Here is a 23,269-nt window from a genome sequence, read left to right on the forward strand (position 1 = left end):
TATAAATAAATAGCAAGATTTTAAAAAGATATTTCTCTTATTATTACTGGTGCGTGTATAATATTCAGTTGTGTTACCCAGAGATTTAAGTTTTATTAATGTTTGTTTTTAATTTATTTTATTATTCTATTCTACTCAAGATGGCATATGAAACATGGTGTAATGGTTGTAGCTCCTTACAAACAAAGACTCTCTCGACAAACAAACTCCTTTCAAGAAAAAACTTGGCGATTAAAAAGAGTGGCGGAGAGTTTATTGCCAGTTCTTCTCTTCCGTTCTACGCCCTTGAATTGAGAACTGGCAGTAAATGTAAAATTATGTTCATTTAATGTACTTTTCTTTTTTTTTTGACGTTCATAAGTGTACTTACATTATGTTACCTATATGAATAAATTTTTGACTTTGACTTGACTTTGACTTTAGACAATGCCTAGAAATGTTTATACCTCGGGTGTACTGATCTGAATCCGATGATGAACAGATTTACATCGTCTTGTTGTAAATAAATGTATTATATCAGGTTAAGGTCGCAAGAACCTTGGGATAGCTTAACGGAAAACGGAAACTGAACCGGTTCGTTTGTCGGGATGCATTGATTGCACTTTAATCATTTTAAGGACAATAATAAACGTTTTTATATCATGAAACCTTTATCTATGTTATTTATATTATTGTTTAGTATTAAATTATGAACCCCGGGTGACTATTGAATGTGTTTTGTATCTCTTACGGTTCCGTGTCACTATAAAAATAAATAAACAAACGTTTAACTAAATGTCTTAAATTATATGTTTAAGTTAATTTCAATTAAATTATTTTTAATTATTATTATTGCTGGAATGTAAAAATTCAAAATTTAAAATTCATTAATCATTTATTCATGTAGATAACATAACACTTATGAACGTCAAAAAACGAAATATACATTAAATGCTTCTAATTTTACATGTACTGCACTGGCAGTACTGACTCAAATCAAGGACGTAGAACGGAAGAGAAGAACTGGCAACTGGAACTGGCTTTTTTTTCTTCTACACAACGTTTGTAAGGAGCTGAAACCATTACACCATGTTCCATATGACATCTTGAGTAATAAAAATAAATTAAAAACGAATATTTGATTTGTTGTAGAGTAACGTCAAATTTATATAAATTCATAAATTAAATAAAGAATGTCGTAAAAATCACTTTCTCTCTCTTAGTGTTGAAAATGCTCGGCGAAATCTCTTTCAACTGTCAAAATCCTAGTATCATATGACTGATGGGAGTATCTCTTTAAGTAGTTTTTGCCAATTTTCGCTTATATTTCCTGTATGACGTGCATAAATACTCTGTTGCAAAGAATCATAAAATCGTTTATGTATGTATAAGAGGTCACAGTGCCACAAAGAGATCAAGGAAAACTTCATGTTATATAATATGCTATTAAAGTGCAAATTTGTATTTTTATAGTCAACAGATCAAAACATAAACCGAATCAGTAGTGGAAATTTTTGCAATATAAATATATACCTATATTGAATTATTTATTCGCTGAGAGACTCTACTATGATATTATAGGACCTAATTTTGTTAAATGAAATAATCATTTGACAACAATATTTCCTGTGGTTTTTATTGTGCCCGTATTAACTCGATTTTTTATCACAGGTTTTAACTACTGAAGTACATACTTTATAGTAACTTTGCAAAATCTTAAATATAATTGATCACAACCATTGATACATTTGATAGAACCATACACTAAATAGTCTATAGAAGCAAACAATTAACGTCCGAGAAAATAACCTAAAAACACTGCTGTCAATAGATTATTCACAGACAATATATTATATGCACTACAAGCAAAATCATGAATTTGACATATACGTTTTAGATTTGTATTTATACATTTTTGTTATGTCGGTTCGTCTTTGTCATATAGTGAAAAACGTCTTAAAAAAGATGCTTATTATAGTACAAGTCATAACAGAAATAATTGCAATAATGATTATGGAATCGCTTATCTTGGAAAATAAACAACAATTAAAATAATGGATCTTAATTGACTGTGCTGTGAACTGATGTCAAATGTAAATGTATATAATGACTATGCATGAGTAATGACTGTGATACTGCAAAGGTTATTTATGATTTAAAAGGGTACATTTATAATCTGTATCTGTATAACTCTCGTGAGTGAATTATTTCTTCTTTTGGTGCGTCTCCATTACTGAAGGTTGGCATTAGTTTGCTGACTGATGAACAAACTGATGCCAGATGCAGCAACTCAGCAGCTGCAATTTGCACCCACTCCCTAATATTACGAAGCCATAACTCATTTATTCTATTAACATACCGTTTACCTTTACACGATTTTACCTATAATATTTATAATTAATTGAAGAAGGTGGTAGAGGTCAGAGCGCAACAAGTAGACCATGTACGCAAAAAGAAATACGACAGGAATAATAAAATAGACAAAACGATTTTGCATACAAACGTTGTAAAAGCCTGAAGATCATACACACTTATTTTTTAATCTACATAGACATTATGTTTATATTGTATACTTAGTTGTAATACAGCAGCAGAGACAGTTCACAAATGAAATCAAATCATTTATTCCAATTAGACCACCAAAAATCGCACTTTTGAACGATAAATAAAATATAAAGAATATATATTTAGTTTAAGTTAATAGAATATATAGTCCTTATATATTCATAGCGCCACCTCAGCATATTCTTTGGTATAAAAAGTAAAAACTACATATTTAAGTCAGAATCTCTATCGCTATTAAAAGTTACGGCCCTAGATCCAGATTATATTGAAAACACCTAGTGTCTGAATTCAGAACAAAGATTTTATAAAAAATATTAAGTGTTACTTTAAGTATTTACAATGTATAAGTAACATGACCGATGGAGTGTAAATTTATTCACTCGCTAAAATCACACTTACTTCACGTGTTTACTCCTTTCTCTACACAAAACCACTCAACATCTATCTATTTAAATAACTGAACACCTCTATAGACGCGACTGCCTCTTTCTCAGTGTTTATTCAATTCTTTAAGCCTTATTAGTTATCACCAACTCCCTAGGAGGGAAAAAAGATCATGAAATGGACAGATACTAATAGATTTAGCTTCGAACAACACTTAGTCATCTCAAATTCACTGTATCAAGAAAAAACAAAACAAAAGATGGACCTGGTCATCCCCTGACGGGCGCTTTAAAAATGAGATCGACTACAACATATAATATATTACCAATAGTGCCAGATCATTCGAAGATTGTCATGTCCTTTCAAATTTAAATTTTAACACTAATAAAAATGTGGGAGGCCTTTGCCCCTGGGCACACAGAATCAGTTATCGTACCTTAACAAAAACAATAGCTATAATGTATATATTATGTATTCTGATATATATAAATAAATAAATAAGTTATATTCCCATACATAAAGTTTTATAAGTCAAGGTTTCATTGAGGGCTATTTAACCTTCCTCGAACTACAACCTTAACGTTGTTTTACGCAAATTTATGTAACAAAAACAATAGAAAAACTTCATTAAAAATGTAAAAACATCCAACATGATTATACAATTAACAAATTAACCTTTTTTATATTTTACATAGATCTGGCATTTTAAAAATTACGCTAATTATAAATTTTTTACACTTGTTTGCTGTATTTAATTGGATGTTATTTTTCCTATTTCTTGACTAACATGTAGTATTTTAATATTGATGAGATACTGAATATTAAAAATAAATATGTTAAAACTTTAAATAATGATTCTCTGCTTCCGGGCTGACATCTCAGAACATTAAATTTTTTTATTTTTTATATATTTTTGCGAAATTTCCCTTGGAAATGTAAATCCATGGATTCCTGTGTCCAAACAGATTAAAGGCCTGTATAAAAGCCAAGGCTGGTGGAGAAGGTGTGTGGGGTATGCTCATGATGCATGTAACATTGTTCTTAGCATATTATTATACTCCTTTTAAGCATATTCCGCGATACCTTAATCTAGTCAAGGCTTGAATATTGGTCGTTGTATGTCAGGTATGCATAAAGAGTTGATGCGAGAAACATAGGTTAGTTTTCTAGAAGTAAGCTGTAATTAATTTTATTTGAGATGATGTAATGTAGTAGTAATAAAAAATTGTTTTCGTTGAGTGTTAATTTTAAGTATTTATTTTAAAATGTTCACAGGCGGCTTAATGGTATTCAACTTATTAAAGGTCTTATAACGAGTTAAATCTTATAAAGTTATCTTTTTATTTTTTTCTTTGGGTACTGTGTAACAAGGCGACCAAACTGAACAACCATATTCGAGAACGCTCAGATATGTATAGTATAACACTTTCATACAGTTGACGTCATGAAAATGACACTGACATGTCTTGCAAAACCAAGCTGCTTTGTCAAATATTGTGTCAATGCATAATTTTATAGTCTAGACTGTAGACTTATAACTAAGTCACGAAATTCATTAATAGATTTGTTATTAATATTATATATAAAATTATTTTTTATAATAAAATAAATATGTTAATTTGATGAGCGTAACAGTAATAAAAATTTTGTTTATTAGTGTGGACAAAAAGCAATGTTAATTTTGGTGTAATTTAGAACGTCTAGCGTCAGTTAGGAAATTAGATATAGCAATGCAATATGATTTTTAGATTTATACGGTGGAACTAATTAACAAAACTAGGATTTTCTCAAGTGCATTCGTCTTATATAAAATTGTAATTATTGTACCTAGTAATTTTGGGTGATGTTTTTAAATTTAGTTGCACACGTTTTTTTGTTTTTGCTTGAAGATGTTATGTTATCAACTTCGGCTATAAGTGATAATAGTGGTTACGAAGAGATGATCAGGGTGACTTAATTAGTGTCTAATATATATATATAAAATTATTGCTGTTTGTATATCGGGCTGGCTGGACCGAATAGGCTTTTATTAAGATTTTGAAATATTGTTGGAATCTCATCTATATATGGAATATCATGATTATGACAGAGCAAATGACGCGGAGGATTAAGTTTTATTAACATCACAATATGCAATAGTATATCACAACTCATAGTTATGCCAAAATTTGATTCCCGGCCAAACAATAATTCGTTGTGGCTAACAAAAATCGTTTATTCAATAGGCTAATAAATAGTCTATCCAATCAGATATTCGATAGCCTAACGCTAACCAGTATAAACAGAAAATTAAAAACATATTTTATATGCATTTGTCGCACTCCTAAACAAGACTATGTTTACATTAATACTAACCACAGCGGTTTTCTAACGTTACATTTTGTGATATATTATTTAGTAAAATAAAGGGAAAAAAATAAATTTCAATTTTTATGAGCCTCAGCAACAGTCAATGAAACCCTTATAAAATATAAAATCCTTGGAAATGTTGATACTTTAGCCGTTGTTTTTGTAATTTTCCCCAGATAAATATTTTAATTAAATGTCAAGAAAGTGTCTGCAACTATGAGCTTATACAAACCGGTTTCCAAGTAAGGTTTAAACACAACTTATGTTATGTATAATTTCAGTCAACGATATAATTGCTTTGCACATCTTATTCCTCTTACCATTTTCGGAATCTGTGTGGTCCTCGTGATACATTTATAATCTCACTAAGTATTTTAACCTCAATTAGTTTATAAATTAAACAAATATAATATGGCAAGCGACAACAGAATATTAGTTTGTTCGAAACATGAAATATTAAATACCAGCATATAAAAGTATTTTATCAATGTTTTCATAAACATTACGAAGTAATTTAAATATATAAATATTAACAAATGTGACGTAATATATAGGAAATCGGATCATTATTATACAATCATGAAAATAAGGGTAACCCGTAACATACTTTTCGTCTCTATGTTAAGTGTCGACTTAGTACATAAGCTTGAAACAAAATTACCATTTACACAAATCCATTGATTTATTTACTAAGTCAACTGAAAATCGATCAAAACGTCAGGTTACGCAATAAAGAAATAAGTTCGCCTAATGTGTAGTACTCACGTGAAAACAATACATATAAGCAATTGGACCGTGAAACAGATGCACAAATTGAGCTGGGACAACGTTTCACAGTTACAACAAAAAGGGACAACTTTTTGATGTGAAACATCTATGTATGTGATGGTCTATATGATATACAGTCTAAATGCAGTAGTAAATTTCACATTAAAAATATTTAGGGCCTGTTTCACATTGTCCGGATAAGTTCCAAATAAGCTATTTATTACACTATTGGTAGGATAAATAGTATTTTTGCGTTTCACGACTGTCAGATAGCGCTATACGTCATGAAATTCGAAGTATCTTATTCGAAACTTTTATCTTTCGAATAATTTATGTGTTGCATAGCTATTTGGCACTTTAACCATACATTGTGAAACAGGCCCTTAATGAAAATAATGTTTATTCAACAAATAGTCATCGTTATCTGGAAAAAAAATCGAAATATTTTGTTTTATCATTATGACATATTTAGTTCCTATCACAATCTATTATATTCTGCATATTACTTTTACAAAATAATGTCGATGTTTCACATCTGCCAGGCGTCCCGTGACAGCTCACATTTTTTTTATTAATAAATAACTTTGGATTTAGGTTTAAGAAACAATATTTTAGTTATTAAGTTTGCTTGTGGCGGTGTCCATGCGTCGGGTTGTCTCTCTCCCTAAAAAATGGCGAGGGGGCCGATGGCTGGCCATGCGTCATACTCGTGAACGGTTGCTGCTTGTGGTGACTGGTCGTACTTGAATTCGTGTATGCGGTTATATTAGTTGTTTCTACTACGTATTTGCGTGTTGTTCACACGAGTATGTAAGTGCGTGCTCCTATTTCACCATGCCTCCTGCTGATAGAGGACAAATTTTTGTTTTTAATTAATTTTATTATTATTACTCAAGATGTCATATGAAACATAATGGTTGCAGCTCCTTACAAACGTTGTGTAAAAGAAAACAACTTGGCGATTAAAAAGAGTGGCGGAGAGTTTATTGCCAGTTCTTCTCTTCCGTTCTACGTCCTTGATTTGAGAACTGGCAGTAAATGTAAAATTAAAAGCATTTAATGTATTGTTTTTATTGACGTTCATAAGTGTACATTATGTTACCTAAATGAATAAATGAAATGAAATGAAAAGTAGGTTTCTTAGAGAGTCCCTCACTCTGTGCCTCATTCTGTTATATATACAAAAATAGAAACTCTATTCCTCAATATCTCACAAACCTTACATCTCTGCGAAAAAAACAAAAAACATGATTCCTTATAACAAGGTAAACTGGAAATAGCTATTCTGCAAGTGTTCGCTGATTGGAACAATCGCCAAGTGTATTGGGCCAAGATCAATTACGAAATAAGGTTTTATTTAATAAAAATTCATATTTTATTAGTTTCATCTGTGTTTAGTAATTTAATTTAATGTTTTATCATTAACTTGTAATATTTTACACGCAAGTATAATTTGTTCAAATAACAGCACAGATATGTGTTTTTATGTGACCTATTATGTTTTTTTATAAATATGTACTAAGCCTTTTTTTTAATTATATATTTTCGTTTTAGATTCTTTGATTTTATATATCTTATTATTTTATCAGCCATATTGTTAATTAATTTTAATTTACAATTCTTTTAATTAAAAGAAACTGTCTGAGAGTTTCTTGCCAGTTCTCGCCCGCTCTACGCCATTATCTTGCGAATTGGTAGTAAATTTAAATTTAGAATCACTTAAATAAATTTTACTATTGACGTTCATAAGTGTACTTGGTTACATATATGAACTTAGTTTGAGTGTGTATGGGTCAGTAAAAACGTGCAAAAATTATGATCGTTTGCGTTTGCATACTGCTAAAAATATATTTAATTAGCTGTTATACTTGATGGGTTATGTATTCGACTGTTAGCCTTCATAGCTACAATTTTTCTGCCAAATAAGGAATTTATATTTACATGCCACATTCGGTTTTGGTTCCATTTAATATACACAAAAGTGAATTCTCTGTTCTTCTGAATATTTTATGCATCTGAAAGCTTTGGATGCTGTGTAAAATGTCTTCTATAGATTTTGATATGTTTGTTACTGACCTGTGCATTAATTTCGGCTCACGTCCATGATGATTATAGTTTTTAAATAGTATTTATGAGTCACCCTCATCATGTTCATCATCATCTCGCTAGTAAAATAATGCAATAATAGAATAAGGTTTAATTGGCAAACTTTTATTATTATTAAGTAACAAAGAACACAAAATATTTTGGATGTTTAAATTACAAACACTTTACGCAAAAAACGTACAAAAACAATTATGTAATGTGTACAAAATATAAAGTCCTTAGATACAAGCTTTTTCTTTAGTTTTCGGTACCTTCAATACGATGTCAGTTTTTTGGCATTTCAAACAATTAGTATAGATTATGTTATGTATTTCGTATGCCAACAAAATGAGGTAAAAAATATCCTAGCGATTCGATTTTGCGCGTTGTTAGTGCGTGGTTATATAAGAAAATTCAGATTCAAATATTTTAATATATTATCCGAGTCTACTACACTACTTTCAGCACGTATATATTGTATCTATTTAGGCATATAGCTGATCTTCCGTGAGAAACGGTAGTTATCATTGAGGAGTGATGGTCACGCTTCAGATCACAATCGCGTTACAGCATTCTTGCGAAATGAGGAAAGGAACGCAATGAACAGTGAATCAAGGAATTTAATTGTAAACCTATGTAATGTATTATGTTATAATTAATTTAAAAAAAAGTTTAATTCAATATGTGATATAACTTCAGATTTTAATAAATATTTTATATATTACTTAAACATAAGAATATAATTAATTGTTAACTAGAACGCTGGCGGCAGTATTAAATATCCTAATAGCTAATTATCTTACCCCTATTTAACTCATTCAGTGAAGGAACTAATAATATCTTTTTACGCGTTTATAACAACTGCAATTTGAGAAAGCTGCTTTATCGTTACACATAAACATTTAACATAACATCTAATGGAACAGGACCTAATAAATGTGACCATATTGCTGTTACTATTTTAACATAAAAATTAAATATATGATTAAAAGGAGTCCCTTTAGGCAAGGTTTCGAAGATACTGGCAGCGTTGCCCCTTTGAATAGCTAGACTAATTCTTTCGAAGTAGCTGCCAGCTCTTCGGTCTCCTGTGATGTTGACTTTTTGCTATTTCCTCACAAACAGAAAAGTTACCTATATAAATATACGTATGTTATTGTATCCGCTATATCGTCAAAAATAACCGAATTATTATAAGTTTACAAGAGTAATAATCTGTTTGTTAATATTATATAATAGATATATATTTTATCTATTATATAATATTGATAAAAACAAAATCTAAATATGTATTTATTGTTAAACGCGCGAATCTAGATGGCGCCCGTTAGATATAGATTATAGTAATCTGAGCTAGGGTAATTGTCTATGTTATTATCTATAGAAAGTTTATATCACCAACCCACAATCTACGATGTCAGTGAACTTATTACTTATCTTGAAAGTAGAGAACAACATGCATTTTTATTTTATAACTGTTATCTTGCAGGAACCTGCCAATTATCCTATGTATGTATCTTTAAATCTATATTTCCGCAAACAAAAATCTTAACACAACAATATTTATTATCCATTACAACATTATAAATGCTGTTAAAGTAAGCTTTAAAACATGTGAGAGAATTATTTAATTCCTTTTTATGTTGGAGATTTAATATTTTTTGTTGGACATTTTGCAATTTGTTTTAATTCTCTTGATGATGAAAGAAACTATAAAATGTTTTGTTATGTTCAAAATTAATTGTAGTAATCATTAAAGAAGGGGCAAAAGATTATGTCGGTTAATTATATGTAAATTTATTTTCCAAAAATGACAAAAGTACTTTCCTTATACTCATAATACTCAATAATGACACCAAGGTCAAAGTATCTCGTTTCTAATACTCGAGGTATGCAAATTCGATACTTTGAAATTAAACACGTGGAGAGTAGAATTTTTTGTCTAAGAGTTAACAAAAACAAGATTTCTTTTTTTCGTGTGTAATTTATGCCTACAGGAAATAAGAACGTATAAATGAACCTAGTAGTTGTAAAAACAAACTGTGAATACAATAATTTTAAATTAGGTAGCATAATAAGCCACGTTGTATTAATAGTATCTATGGTAATATTTACGCCGTTAAATACCGAGATGAGTTTTGTGATACTCTGTGCAGAATTTCAATTCAATACAAGATCCATTTCGAGGTAGTCATTTCTATTTGTGCTTACACCGCTAGCCCATTAAAGTTATTACATACTTCTCATTTCTATGTAATGATGCCAGGAACTTGATCTCTCGATTCAAGTGTACGTGTACCTTTAATGAGAGAATGTCTTATTACAGTAATTACTAATTTTATGACGTACTTAGAAGCCCTTTAATTGTTAGAAATTTTGTTACTTCCGTGTTAAATTTCAGTACAATTTTTGCATAACGACGATACTAACTCTAAACTTTTACCTACAAGATATTTTATTCCAACATTACTAGGTTTTCTTAATGTTAAAGATTTATTTTTATTTATTACATTCCATTTGAAATTATATTAGCAATTAGTTTCAATTATTTTAGTAAAAGAGTCTTTTTTATGTATTTAGTGGTTATAATTTGAATTTTATTATTTTTAATACAAGAAAACGAAAATTAAAAATATCAATCATCGTCATATTATCGTGTCGAGTCAACTCGAATTTTTTTAACATGTATATGTAAATAAAGTATGGAGCCCCGTGATTCGCTATAGGACGTCGGGCACATCCGTAGGAATAAAAATTCATAAAGGCGCGCGTACAATCGCACTAACTCTAGGTTGATAGTTGCATCCCCAACCAATGAACGAATCCATCATCATCCATCTTGGCTGAAATTAATTACATCCATATTTTGTGTGTTGAATATTACCATGACCAAAGTAAGTCTTCATGTAAGGCAAAGACAATAGGTATTGTAAATGACGTCTGCGATATGTTTGCCGTATTTGCCTGAGTAGATTATCAATAATCAACAACCGTTTAATTATCCCAATGCTGAAAGGTAGGGCTTAAATAAATCCACCTCACCAGGAAACTGTGTTTCTTGATTATACAAGATATGTATAATCAAGAAATAGTTGCTTGCTATATTGTTAGGTTTGAAATTTAGGAATATAAGTTTAACTTTTTTATTGTTTTTTTTTTAGAATAGTTGGTGTGGGAGTTATTTTGGAATTCCATCGTATTAGTAGTTACTGTTAAGATAGAAAAATGTAGTGTAATAAATAAATAAAAATGTCTTCTTATAAAGTTGTTTCGGGTATTAGACGTTGTTTTTCTAAACAAAAGAAATATAAGGGATCAATTGATGCATAGACGAGGTTGGAATGCGCGACTTCAGTCTTAAACATCGCTTGTTGGTGTACAAATGTAGAAATACAATATGATAGAATATAATAATCTATGTATGATAATTTTACTTAAATACTATTGCGTCTTGATCTTGCGTTTATTAAGATACACATAATATTATTTCAGGCTTGGAAGACACCGTGAAGTTAGTTAAAGGTGTCGGTGGCAAATGCTTCGGCTATGTAGTAGACCTGGCTGCTCGTGATGACATCTATCGGGTGGCTAAACAGGTCAAGAAGGAAGTTGGAACTGTAAGTAAATATATTATTACACGAAAAACTATTACCGCCGGAATGAATTGGCGCCTAATTGAATTTATATCGAATATGTTATTCCCTTACAGTAGGTCTTCCTAGTTCTACTCAGTTTTGCATATTTGTGTGTAATAAATATATATAAATATTATAATTTGTTAATGTTTTTGCTTAACATTATGCCTCACCTCATCTGATAACAATACACAAGTTTGTTATAACGCTGTCACACTTCCTTAAATAAATTTGTATTAATAATTAACTTTTCTGAGACGTCAAAATATTTACGAATGTCCTGTATTTTGCCATGTTTATTGTACGGATGTCAGACAATGCTGAATTGACTAAACATCTGACAAATACAATAAAAATTGTCAAAACAGTTTGAGAAGAAGTACAACAGGAGAGTAGAAATTAAAAATAAATAACATTAAGTCATATTTAAATTAAAACAAAGTTAAAAGACGTATACCGAAAACGATGTGGACAGTTCATGTGATGAGATAAAAGAAGCAAAAAAGTAACCGTTTGCCGATATATAATAAGTATAGGAAATTAATATTATATATAACCTTAGGTATATGTACTTATTATTTAGCATGTAAGCTAAACAACATTGAAGTTATATATTTCATTTATTTTTTATAAAGTACCTAGTACGTTCATCGCAAGGTCAGGCGCACCGTTCGTATAAAAATATTTAGCAAGAATAGAAGCTCTAATAAAACTGAGTCGCATATTCTATACGTAGAACATAACTTAAATCTAGTAACAACAGCAATATTGTTTTGTGTATGAAGTTTGGCATATTTGACAGCTATCTTAAGTAGTGTTGCCCAAATGCAAGACCAAGACGAGACTTAGACCAGTCTTGGTATTGGTCTTGCGTCAATACACCTGGTCTTGATCTTGGTATTGGTATTGCGCTCTCAGTCTTGGTCTTGGTCTTGATCTTGCAGCAAGACTCTCGCAAGTCTCGCAAGACTTGTAAATACCTATTAGCCTATTGCTATTTATTCGTCACTCATGTCAAATTGTAAACATTCACTCCGAAAGCAATAAGAATTTAGAGTATCTCGCTAGGTAAATGGGCGAGAATAAAAAATATGATAGACTCGAAGCGAAACTCAATTGGAAATGACTGAAATTGAAATAAAAACTCATATTTATAAGCACACAAGCCAAAGACCGACAAAGAAAAATGCGGCATTCTTTGATAGATAGAATAAATCTTTGAAAGATTAAAAAAGTATCAGAATCAAAATGAGATAAATGCCTACGCAAAAATAAAGTGTAGATAATTATGCAAATAATATTGTTTATTATGTTCCTTTTTTATTGGAACTATACGTTGCCTGCTGTTTTTATGGAGGTTACTAGCTACTAGAGTAGATACGAAAGAAGTTGATAAACCGACACTGCAAATCTCGATTTTTGGAAATGTGTGATTTTAAAACCAAATGCGTAAAGCAATATGACGTCGCTCATATTTGGAGTTTTTCCACGTTTCAAGTTTGTTTAAATCACCCACTTCCAAATTTGCAGTGCAATGTCCTTCAAAAAGGTATAATAGGTATTAATAATAATATAAGCTAGGTATATTATTATAACTAATTTTTTTATAATATCCTTACGACTACAATCTTCCTGCCGAGGACAACATAATCTACGTCCGTTCTGAGCACCCGAAAACCTATTTTATTCTTTGGAACCATGGGCAGTGGCGGCGACCTTTGACATGAAAGCGACGCGACGGCGGCAACACAAAGTCTAGGACTAAATTTTTACCTATTTTGGTAGGATTGTCAATGTTGGCATTAGCACAGAAAAATAAAATTAAGTAAACACAACGTTTATCACTTTTTTAATAACTAGGTATCCACGATAGAATATTTTTTCTACTAATTCCCTAAGTACTCAGTCTTAATATAATTTTGCATAATTTTTTGTTTTTCAATAATTTATTCTGTGTAATTGAATAGTAATTTCTAAATCTTACTTGAGAGTTTTTTTAAAATAAACTTAATAAAACGAAAGCACTGACATGGAATATACAATTTTCAATGTTGCTGCTCACACTTTAGTACCTAGGTATATCACTCACTATCTATCATTTACCGATATAAACAAAGATTATTTCGAAATCAAAATATTCGCAATTCAATAGATGCAATACCTACTTAGTTATTAATTATCATTTCGCCCGACAGCCAGTGTGAGAATGTATTTGTACAAGAAACTCAGAGCATTCAATTTATACCTACCGACTGCTAGACATCTTCACGGTCATTTAATTTTATCCTCCTGTACCAACCCTACAAAAATAGGTAACAATTTTGTGTGCCTCTGTCCGTACTCTTTGTCGGCGAATGCGGCGCTCAAACAGTGTCAAATGCTGTGATACACTTGTTGCAAACCGCGGCGTCTTTGTCGGTAAATTATCAAATATGTAGGTATATAATAATACACCGACCGACCAATAGTTTATTCGCAGAACGTCACATTTTCCCAATCAACCTTGAACCTTAATTCTCTAGGATAAAGTTGAAAATCTGTTAAAGAAATTTGATAACGCCCAAATCTCAGTTTGTCCTAACTGCAAGACGCAAGAGTATTGCAGGCTTAAGTATTGTCTTGCTCAAGTCTTGCAGGCTTCAGTCTTGGTATTGGTCTTGCTACGATAAGGCGGTCTTGGTATTGGTCTTGCAAAAATGCAAGAACAAGACCAAGACTGCAAGACCAAGACCGATTTTGGGCAACACTAATCTTAAGTGTGACTTGAGATACGAATCTGTGTCTTCGTAATGACTACCATAAAAAACTTTATGACTACCATAAGAAAATTCGTAACCAAAAGAGTATTAAGTGTTTATCGCAATTCACACTTTTTGTTATTTCACTACACAACTATAAATATATCCAGAGTATGGGTAGGGCCCATTTGCAGTTTGATGCTCTATGACATTTTCTTTCAGTTCAATGTATTATGAACCAATAAAATACGGTCATACTTGAGTCTTGAACATGCATCACTGGGAATATTCTTACGGAATCTGTGATGATCTGCTAGTTGCAATAATTATTTAATTTGCAGGTGTCGCTCCTCATAAACAATGCAGGAGTGGTATCGGGTCAGTATCTTTTGGAGACGCCAGATCATCTCATTCAGAGGACCTTCGACGTTAATATCTTAGCACATTTCTGGGTGAGTATAGCAAAGAAATGTTCTATATCGCATTGGATACATATAAACATTTTTTATTCAGAATATTGTCAAGAACTTATTATTTTGTAACAAAAAATATTTTAAAGGATTTCTCTCGACTCGGACTCCGGTCTTCTAAACTTAACAAAATAACCAACGTATTGACAACGTACACATACGTTACATAATTCATATTTTTACGTAGGTACACCTAAAAATATGAATTATGTAAGCAAAAACCAATGTCAATAAGATTCATTATTCGACGTAAAATAATATATTGAAATACAAATATTATAATAAGTTATTGGGAATTTTTTACTTTGATTTAAATAAAGCTTCGTATTAACTTTTTTTCTCAACACCAAAGTACATATAATTATCGTGAAATCGAATATATTTTTCGACCAAGTGGAACCAAATGACTGTCTGTTTTCTAACAAAACCCGTTAACTAAATTACACAGTCTAGACTTGAGAGACTAATTTGGAGAATGCTTAATAACCTGAGCTGAATTAAGATTCTAACTTATTCAAGGCTTTGCGTATCTTCGGTTGTTTCCGGTTGTTTAGGTATTGAAGACTGATCAACACTTTCAAAAATCAGTTACGAAACTAGAAATGTCCAATGAGGGATTTTGACTGCAATAAAATTACTTAAAATAGCCTCTCGTATACTAATAATAATAATAATTTAATTTAACATATTAATAACATAAATAAATATGTTAAATTAAATTATTGAAGTTTACTTCTTTTGGCGCGATGGAGAAAAATGAGAGTGAATTTTTACGATGCGCGCACACACTAACACCTAAATTCGACATCGTAATTTATTTATTTATTTATTTATTTATTGGGAAACCAAACAGAGACATCCTTAATAAAAACACAGTCAAAAATAAAACAAATACAAACACACTGGATGCATCTACAACAGGTTACACTTATATATGATACAAAAAATAATACATGACAACAACACACATCAAAGTAATATAAAGTTATGACATTAAGAGTTGCTTTATTTTATTCTTAAACAAAGCAGTAGTGGAGTGCGAAAAAGGGTCAATGTTTTTGATTGAATCTAAGGAAGAACACATCCTGTGAAGAGGCTCGCGGAACCCAATGTTGGTTCTGGGAGTCTGAAAATTAAAAGTTCTATGTAAGCGTAGAGACCTGGCAGGAACATTAAATGGTATGAGTTCAAGAAGATCTGAACAACTTATTTCATTTACGCATATTTTTCTCACTGTGACACAATCTATTAGATTACGCCTAGTACTCAGAGAAGGTAATTTATATCTTTTTAAAAGTTCCTTGTAATTAGCCCTACCACTATTCATCCGATAATTTAAAATGCGTTAAAATTTCTTTTGTACAGCCTCCAGTTGTGCGACATATATAGCGTAATGCGGATTCCAGATTGGACAGGCGTACTCCAACTGGGATTGCACGAGCGTCCTATAAAGGTGGATGTATGTGGTTTTGTCTTTGAAGGGTCTGGTGACTCGTGTTATGAAACCTAACATGCGGTAGGCTTTATTAATAATTAAGCCTATGTGCTTATCTAGGGTTAATTTGGAGTCAAAAAGGACACCAAGATCCCTTACAGACCGCACACGTTCGAGGGCATGGTATCCAAGGGTGAAGTTGGCGGTGATTGTGTTATGTGTTTTTCTTGTAAACACGATATGCTGACACTTACTATATTTCAAGAATAATTTGTTTATTTGGCAGTAGTCATCAAGCCTATCGAGATCCTCCTGGATAAGTTTCACGTCAGAAAGTGTAACTACTTTTCTGTATAACTTTAAATCGTCTGCGTAGAGCAAGTAATTGCAGTGTAAGAAACATTTGGATATGTCATTAATATATAAGGAAAAGAGCAACGGCCCAAGAATGGAGCCCTGGGGGACGCCGGATGTCACTACTATTTGAGAAGAAGTAAACCCATTTAAAACCACCGATTGAACACGATTATGTAGGTATGCTGTAAACCATCTTAAAAGATTGCCCTTAATACCATTAAAAGACAGCTTTTGTAAAAGCATCATATGGTCAACTTTATCAAATGCCTTCTGAAAGTCTGTGTAGATTGTGTCTATCTGGTGGTTATTATCTAAACCGTTAAAAATATAATTACTGAAAACAAGGAGGTTTGAGAGAGTAGATTTACCAGCTGCAAATCCGTGCTGTTGGTCTATAATAACATGCCTTAGACTGGAATAAATGCGTTGGTGAACTAATCTTTCCAGAACTTTAGGGATTGCAGAGAGTATTGAAATCGGTCGGTAATTTTCGACATCGCTCCTTTCACCACCCTTAAAGATAGGCGTTATGTAAGATAATTTCCAGCAGTCAGGGAATGTGCCACTGGACATACACTTATTGAAAATAATCTGTAAGGGGGCACATAATGACCGATATGTACGCTTAAGAAAAACTGGTCTAATTTGATCTGGACCAGGACCTTTATTTGGATCAAGCAAAAATAATTCTTTGCTGATTTCATCTTTGTCGAAAAATAAATTATTCAGAAGGATCTGAGCGTTACTGGAAAGGCTCTCATCAACGGTGTACATAGTGCCTCCACCTAAGTCAGTTTGAGATTCAAATACTGACTGAAAATAGTTTGAAAATAGCTCAACTATTTGTTTAGGGTCGTCAGATGAAATACTGCCGTATTTTATTAGTTTAGGGTATCCTAAGTTAGTCTGTTTTAGTGTAGACGTGTACTTCCAAAAATATTTGATATTTGTTTTTAACGATAATTCAATTCCTTGTATGTAACGATTATAGCAGAGTTTCATAAGACCCTTAACGCGCGCCCTTAATAAAGAAAATTCTTGATAGTCGAGCAAGTTTTTGTAGGTCTTCCAACGACACCAAAGTTTCTTCTTACGATTAAGAGCTCTTATCAGCCCTCTGCTAAACCAAACTGGATGCTTACGGGATTTAGGTCTAGAGAATGGCATGCTAGTAGCAATAATTTCATTCATTTTTGAGTAAAAGATGGCAACAGCATCTTTAGAATGGGGCGAGGCTAGTAGTGTCACCCAATCTACCCGATCAATAGCAGTATTTATTAAGTCATAATCTGCATTAAAGAAATTTCTTTGATTGAAAATAATTGATGTCATGACAGTTGACCTATCAACAGTGCTAAGTATATCTAAAGGCGGATGATGAGGAACAGGATTAAGCAACGGATCATCAGAGCAATCAACACGCCCAGGAAGTGTTGTTAGGACTAGGTCTAAGAGCCGCGCATTGTTATTGTAGACTACATTAATTTGTTTTAAATTCATAAAAGATATAGTATGCAACAATAATTTTGATGACTCAGTATTTGCAGATTGTAGTAGGGTATCTGGAGAGGATGACCAGATGAGATGAGGTAAATTAAAGTCACCTGTAATTATGTAATTAGAAAATCGAGCACTAGCGTGTATGTCATGCAGTTTTTGAAAGAATTTTATGTATGCAGAGGTATGAGTTACGGGGGGAAAGTAACAAGCATTGAGGAGGAGACGAGCGTGAGATGGCAAGTGAATGTATATTTCCTCCAAATCCGGGGCCTCAAACTCAGTCAATCTGATAGATTTAATTCCTCTTTTCACCATGACCAAGACACCGCCGCCACTCTTTTTATGAGAGAGCTGGAGGTTTCTGTCCCGTCGAAATATATCATAACCGCCCGAGTGCAACTCTCCATCAAAGACAGAATCCACTAACCAAGTCTCTACCAAAACAATAATATCAAAGTTGCTAAGAAGAATACTATTTTTGAGTTTGTTTATTTTACTCTTTATGCCTCCACAGTTCTGATAGTAAATTGATAAGGCATTAAGAGCCATTACCCATACTCAAAAATATGAAGGAAGAAAATGAAGATTATAAAAAAAAAATCCAGTTTCGCACTCCGCACCGCAATAAAAGAACAAAAAAAGAGCAAGATACCAACTAAACATATAGAACACTCGAACACAATACAAAAAATATACAAAATGTAAATAGGGGAATATAGTCATATTAATTTGGCTAGATCATCACTGGATCGCACTTGGATGGCTTTAGCTTCATCAGTTTTTCTAACAAAAATACAACAGTAATGTTAGGTCTAGGTGGCATGGAAATCGATAACTTTGTTCAAGTTGTATATTCTAGTATTTTTATATTTAGAACACGTGTTTCGTTACAGTACAATTAAACAGTGTGAATAAATAAATATTATTTTGGTGGTTTTAAATCAATTTTTATTATACTGGCACACAACCTCCGAAGAAGTGAGTGTCTTCAAAATTCTTGCTTTGTCTCTAATCCTTGATCTAATCCTATAACTTCCGTTGTTCGCGCGCTGCGCTGCGATACTTATGTCAATTTTTCTAACTACGTAACCTGGTTTCAGACGGTCAAAGCTTTCATACCAGATATGATAGACAGCAACCACGGGCATATAGTAACCATAGCATCGATGGCTGGACATGTTGGAGTTCCAAAACTCGTGGACTACTGTGCCTCCAAGTCGGCTGCTTGTGGTTTCGATGAAGCCCTGAAGGTGGAGCTAGATTCAAAGGGAATAAAGGGAGTCCGCACGTCATTGATATGCCCGTACTTTATCAGGGCAACTGGAATGTTCGAAGAAGTAAAGTCAAGGTTACTAATTATTTATTTTAAGATGGCAACAATATTGCATATTTAAAAATATTACTTTATTAGGTCATGTTTCGTGGTGTTGCCAATCCATTAAAATTAATGTCATCGTGTTTCTTTAATACATTATATCCGATTTATACTTGGTAAATTATTTTTTATATGAAATGTAGTAGATGGAGAGATTCCTCCAAGTCAACGGTTATGATATTCACTTACTCGGTTTTTTTTAAAATTGATTGCACAGTAAAACTATTAAGTGCCGCTTAAGTGAAAACTCGCTCTTACGGTGAAGGAACACATCGTCAGAAATCCTGCATGTGTTAGACTTTGTGTCTACGGCATGTGCCAGGCACAGAAGGCTGATCACCTACTTACCTATTAGAAAAACAAATGATTACGAAATAGATACAGAAATCCAAAAATCTCAAAAAAGTTTTAGCATCACTGTTTTCTTTATAGTATACTTGTATATAATTTGAATATTTGAATAAGCAACGCCTATTACAGGATCGTCCCTCAGCTGAATTCCAATGACGTAGCAGATAGAGTGGTCTACGCTATACGGACGAACGAAAATGTCGCAGTCATCCCCAGCTACCTTCGAGTGCTGTTGCCGTTAAAATGGTAATGGTTATTATAAGCAAAATATCATAAGGTCAAGTAGCTTGCTAAGTAGTTGAAGCACATGGGCATAGTTTTTTTCTCCGCCTCTGACTGTTAATCAAATTCTTTATTCTGATGGAGGAAATTATGTCTAATGTTTATGAAACTTCATTGCATTGCTATACGTTTAGACTTTTTATTCTATATAAATTCCTAGCTTATATCTAGCGCATTTAAGATTTTATTTGTGCCAATATTAATTTGTACTAATTTATAGGGTGGTACCTTGGGCATGCGTTTCTGAATTCATCCGAGGCTTAGTACCAGACGCAATGCCAGCACCTATGCCATTGCCAGAAAGAAAACTTGAGGCAGATATTCTCAAACCAAACGGAAAATTGGAGTCCCGCCCCATGACCCTGATACCACCAGCGAGAGATGACCGACGTGTCTGACACTCTCTTGATTATTTCCATGACTCTATAGTGCCAAGGACACTTCTAATAGTGTGCACTTTTGACTCTAGAATTATATATTATTGTTCGGAACTAAGTAAAATGTAAAGTTTTGTATAAGTGGAGTCGATATCGCCATGCAAATTCGGCAAGTATTGTTTAAATTAAAGAATAAAAAAGTATCTGTAAACCCATAAAATATCGACATTTATATATTACAAAAAATGTTAATGACCTTTTCTCGATATTTGACCACATACTTGTTTTAAATGCTATTTATATATACAATAATATAAATCTAATTAGCTCAAAGCCTTAAACGACAAATTATATCTGACAATGTATAATGTCATGTTGGTTTGACTTGATGAAAAACCGTATTAAAGGGTGCTTCTAATAAAATATTTGGCGAATAAAATTTAGTTGAATTAACTATGGACCAAAAACATTCCCTTAAGAATAATTAAATAACCATAGTAAGTAAACTTTATTAAGACATCTGAATTGTACTATCTTCATGTATAATCTAGATTGGTTTATTTTTTAATTATGCTCACCAAAACCTAAGTAATGGTGCAATTTGATAAGTGTCCTTATTCAAATATAATGTGTAATTTATAAAATGTATAAATATCTTAAAATAACACCTTGAGTCAATGATCTGAACAAATCATTTACTTTTGACATTGACAACGTCTTTAGAATTTTAAACAAGTTGACGAATTGAAAATAAATAAATTCACTAATGTACCTTTGGCTACATTTAAAACATTGTCATCGATCGTAAAATATTGACATTTGATACTAACATTAAGTTAAGGAATAAAATAGTAAAGCTGTGGTACTTAGTCAATATGTTAACAGGAGATTCTGGATGTGATTTCTAGTTGAATAGTTTATTTTATGTCTCTTCAGAAATGTTAATTACTGCTATAGTTGCAAAACCGCGCGTTAAATCAATAAAACAGCGGAGCAGTGTTGGCTTAGTGGCTTCAGCGTGCGACTCTCATACCTGAGGTCGTAGGTTCGATATCCCGCTGTGCACCAATGGGCTTTCTATGTGCGCATTTAACATTTGCTCGAACAGTGAAGGAAAACATCGCGAGGAAACCGACATGTCTTAGACCCAAAAAGTCGACGACGTGTGTCAGGCACTGGAGACTGATCACCTACTTGCCTATTAGATTTAAATATGATCATGAAACAGATTTAGAAAACTGAGGTCAAGACCTAAACGAGGTTGTAGCGCCACTGATTTTTTTTAAAGAATAAAAACAAAATAACATCATATAATGTATTTTCCTTATTATTTGACTATTATTATAATAGAGTAATAAAAAATAATAAAAGAGTTGTATCTCTTTTATTATTTTATTCAAAGTTACCACTTTTTGTAATTATAGCAGTGATAAAGCTGTTTTTAAGATCAGTTTTTATGGCATTACCTCTTATTTTTAATTAGGTAATCAAAAAGGGGTTTGGTTAGATAACACGATTTGCTCAAGATCTGATTTGTTATGTGTATATAGGTAACTGTATAAGTCAATTTAGTTTGTCTCATCTAACTTGGTCGCCAGTAATTTTCCATAGAGTCAATTTTTGCTGATAGTAACGAGAGAATTTTGTAATATTGAGAACTATAAAACAAGCAATATTTCAGATTTTGCGCCTTAAATGCGTTTAAACAATTAAACAATAAAAATGTTATCTTTGTGTTGGTACAGGTGTCATATCAGGATACAATAATATAGATAAAATTAAGAATGATTAAATATATTTTCTTACAGACGGTCAAGTTATATGGATAACAATTAAATATAATCTAAATACTAATTACTTCTTTAACCGATTATTGTGTAATAAGGTATATGTATGTCATGTAAATAATTCGTTTAAATTGTAAGTATGTATGGTTTGTACAATTTAGCATTTTAATACCTTGATTTTTTCATATTGTGATAAAATCAAGGTATTAAAATTCGATAAATATTTTTGTAATTAATGATATTGTTAATCGCCTAAAGAATTAAACAATTATTCATAATAATTTTTTACTTTAATTTAACAAAAAAACAACGAAGGTATTTTGGCAGCTATTATTAAAAACGCTTTAAGTTACCCTATCAAATACCAAAACCATTTTTTCTAGAAGGCACAGATCATCAATCAACGAGTACCTAAACTAATGTTCTCCACATATGACCATAAAATTCTTATAAAAATATCAAATTATTTCCGTCTCCAGCTTCTCAGTATCAAAATTACATTTTACCTCAAAATATATTTACCATAAATACACATATGAATAGTTATTTAAGCAATGTGCAATAATAATATACCTATAAAATACTATAAACACTAGTTTATCATTGGCGCCAAAATTGACGCGAACCGCGCATGGTCTACGTTGACGCTTCCACAGATAAAAACACACTATTAACATGTCTTGAAAAGAAATAAAACTGTCTTAAATAAAAAAATCTGAACTATAAAGCATAATATATTTGGTTGGAAAAATATTATGTATGTTTTTTATCGATTTACGTATTTAGTATATCTGTTTTTCTTAAGAGTGTTAATTAACATTAGATAATGTGT

General features: G+C 31.8%; 1 protein-coding gene across 1 annotated transcript in view; it reads left to right on the forward strand.

Moving 5' to 3' along the window:
• LOC110998193 (estradiol 17-beta-dehydrogenase 11) overlaps window positions 1-21,744 on the forward strand; it is a 38,118-nt gene extending 16,374 nt beyond the window's left edge. The window contains exons 3-7 of the mRNA XM_022266699.2: window positions 11,623-11,747; window positions 14,845-14,955; window positions 19,366-19,613; window positions 20,121-20,237; window positions 20,494-21,744. Coding sequence (XP_022122391.2) covers window positions 11,623-11,747; window positions 14,845-14,955; window positions 19,366-19,613; window positions 20,121-20,237; window positions 20,494-20,671 — 779 coding nt within the window. The 3' untranslated portion in view covers window positions 20,672-21,744. The remainder of the gene's footprint in view (window positions 1-11,622; window positions 11,748-14,844; window positions 14,956-19,365; window positions 19,614-20,120; window positions 20,238-20,493) is intronic.
• Window positions 21,745-23,269: the final 1,525 nt, after the last annotated feature.

This window comes from Pieris rapae, chromosome 2 (assembly GCF_905147795.1).
Source record: "Pieris rapae chromosome 2, ilPieRapa1.1, whole genome shotgun sequence".
NCBI classification, from domain to species: domain Eukaryota; kingdom Metazoa; phylum Arthropoda; class Insecta; order Lepidoptera; family Pieridae; genus Pieris; species Pieris rapae.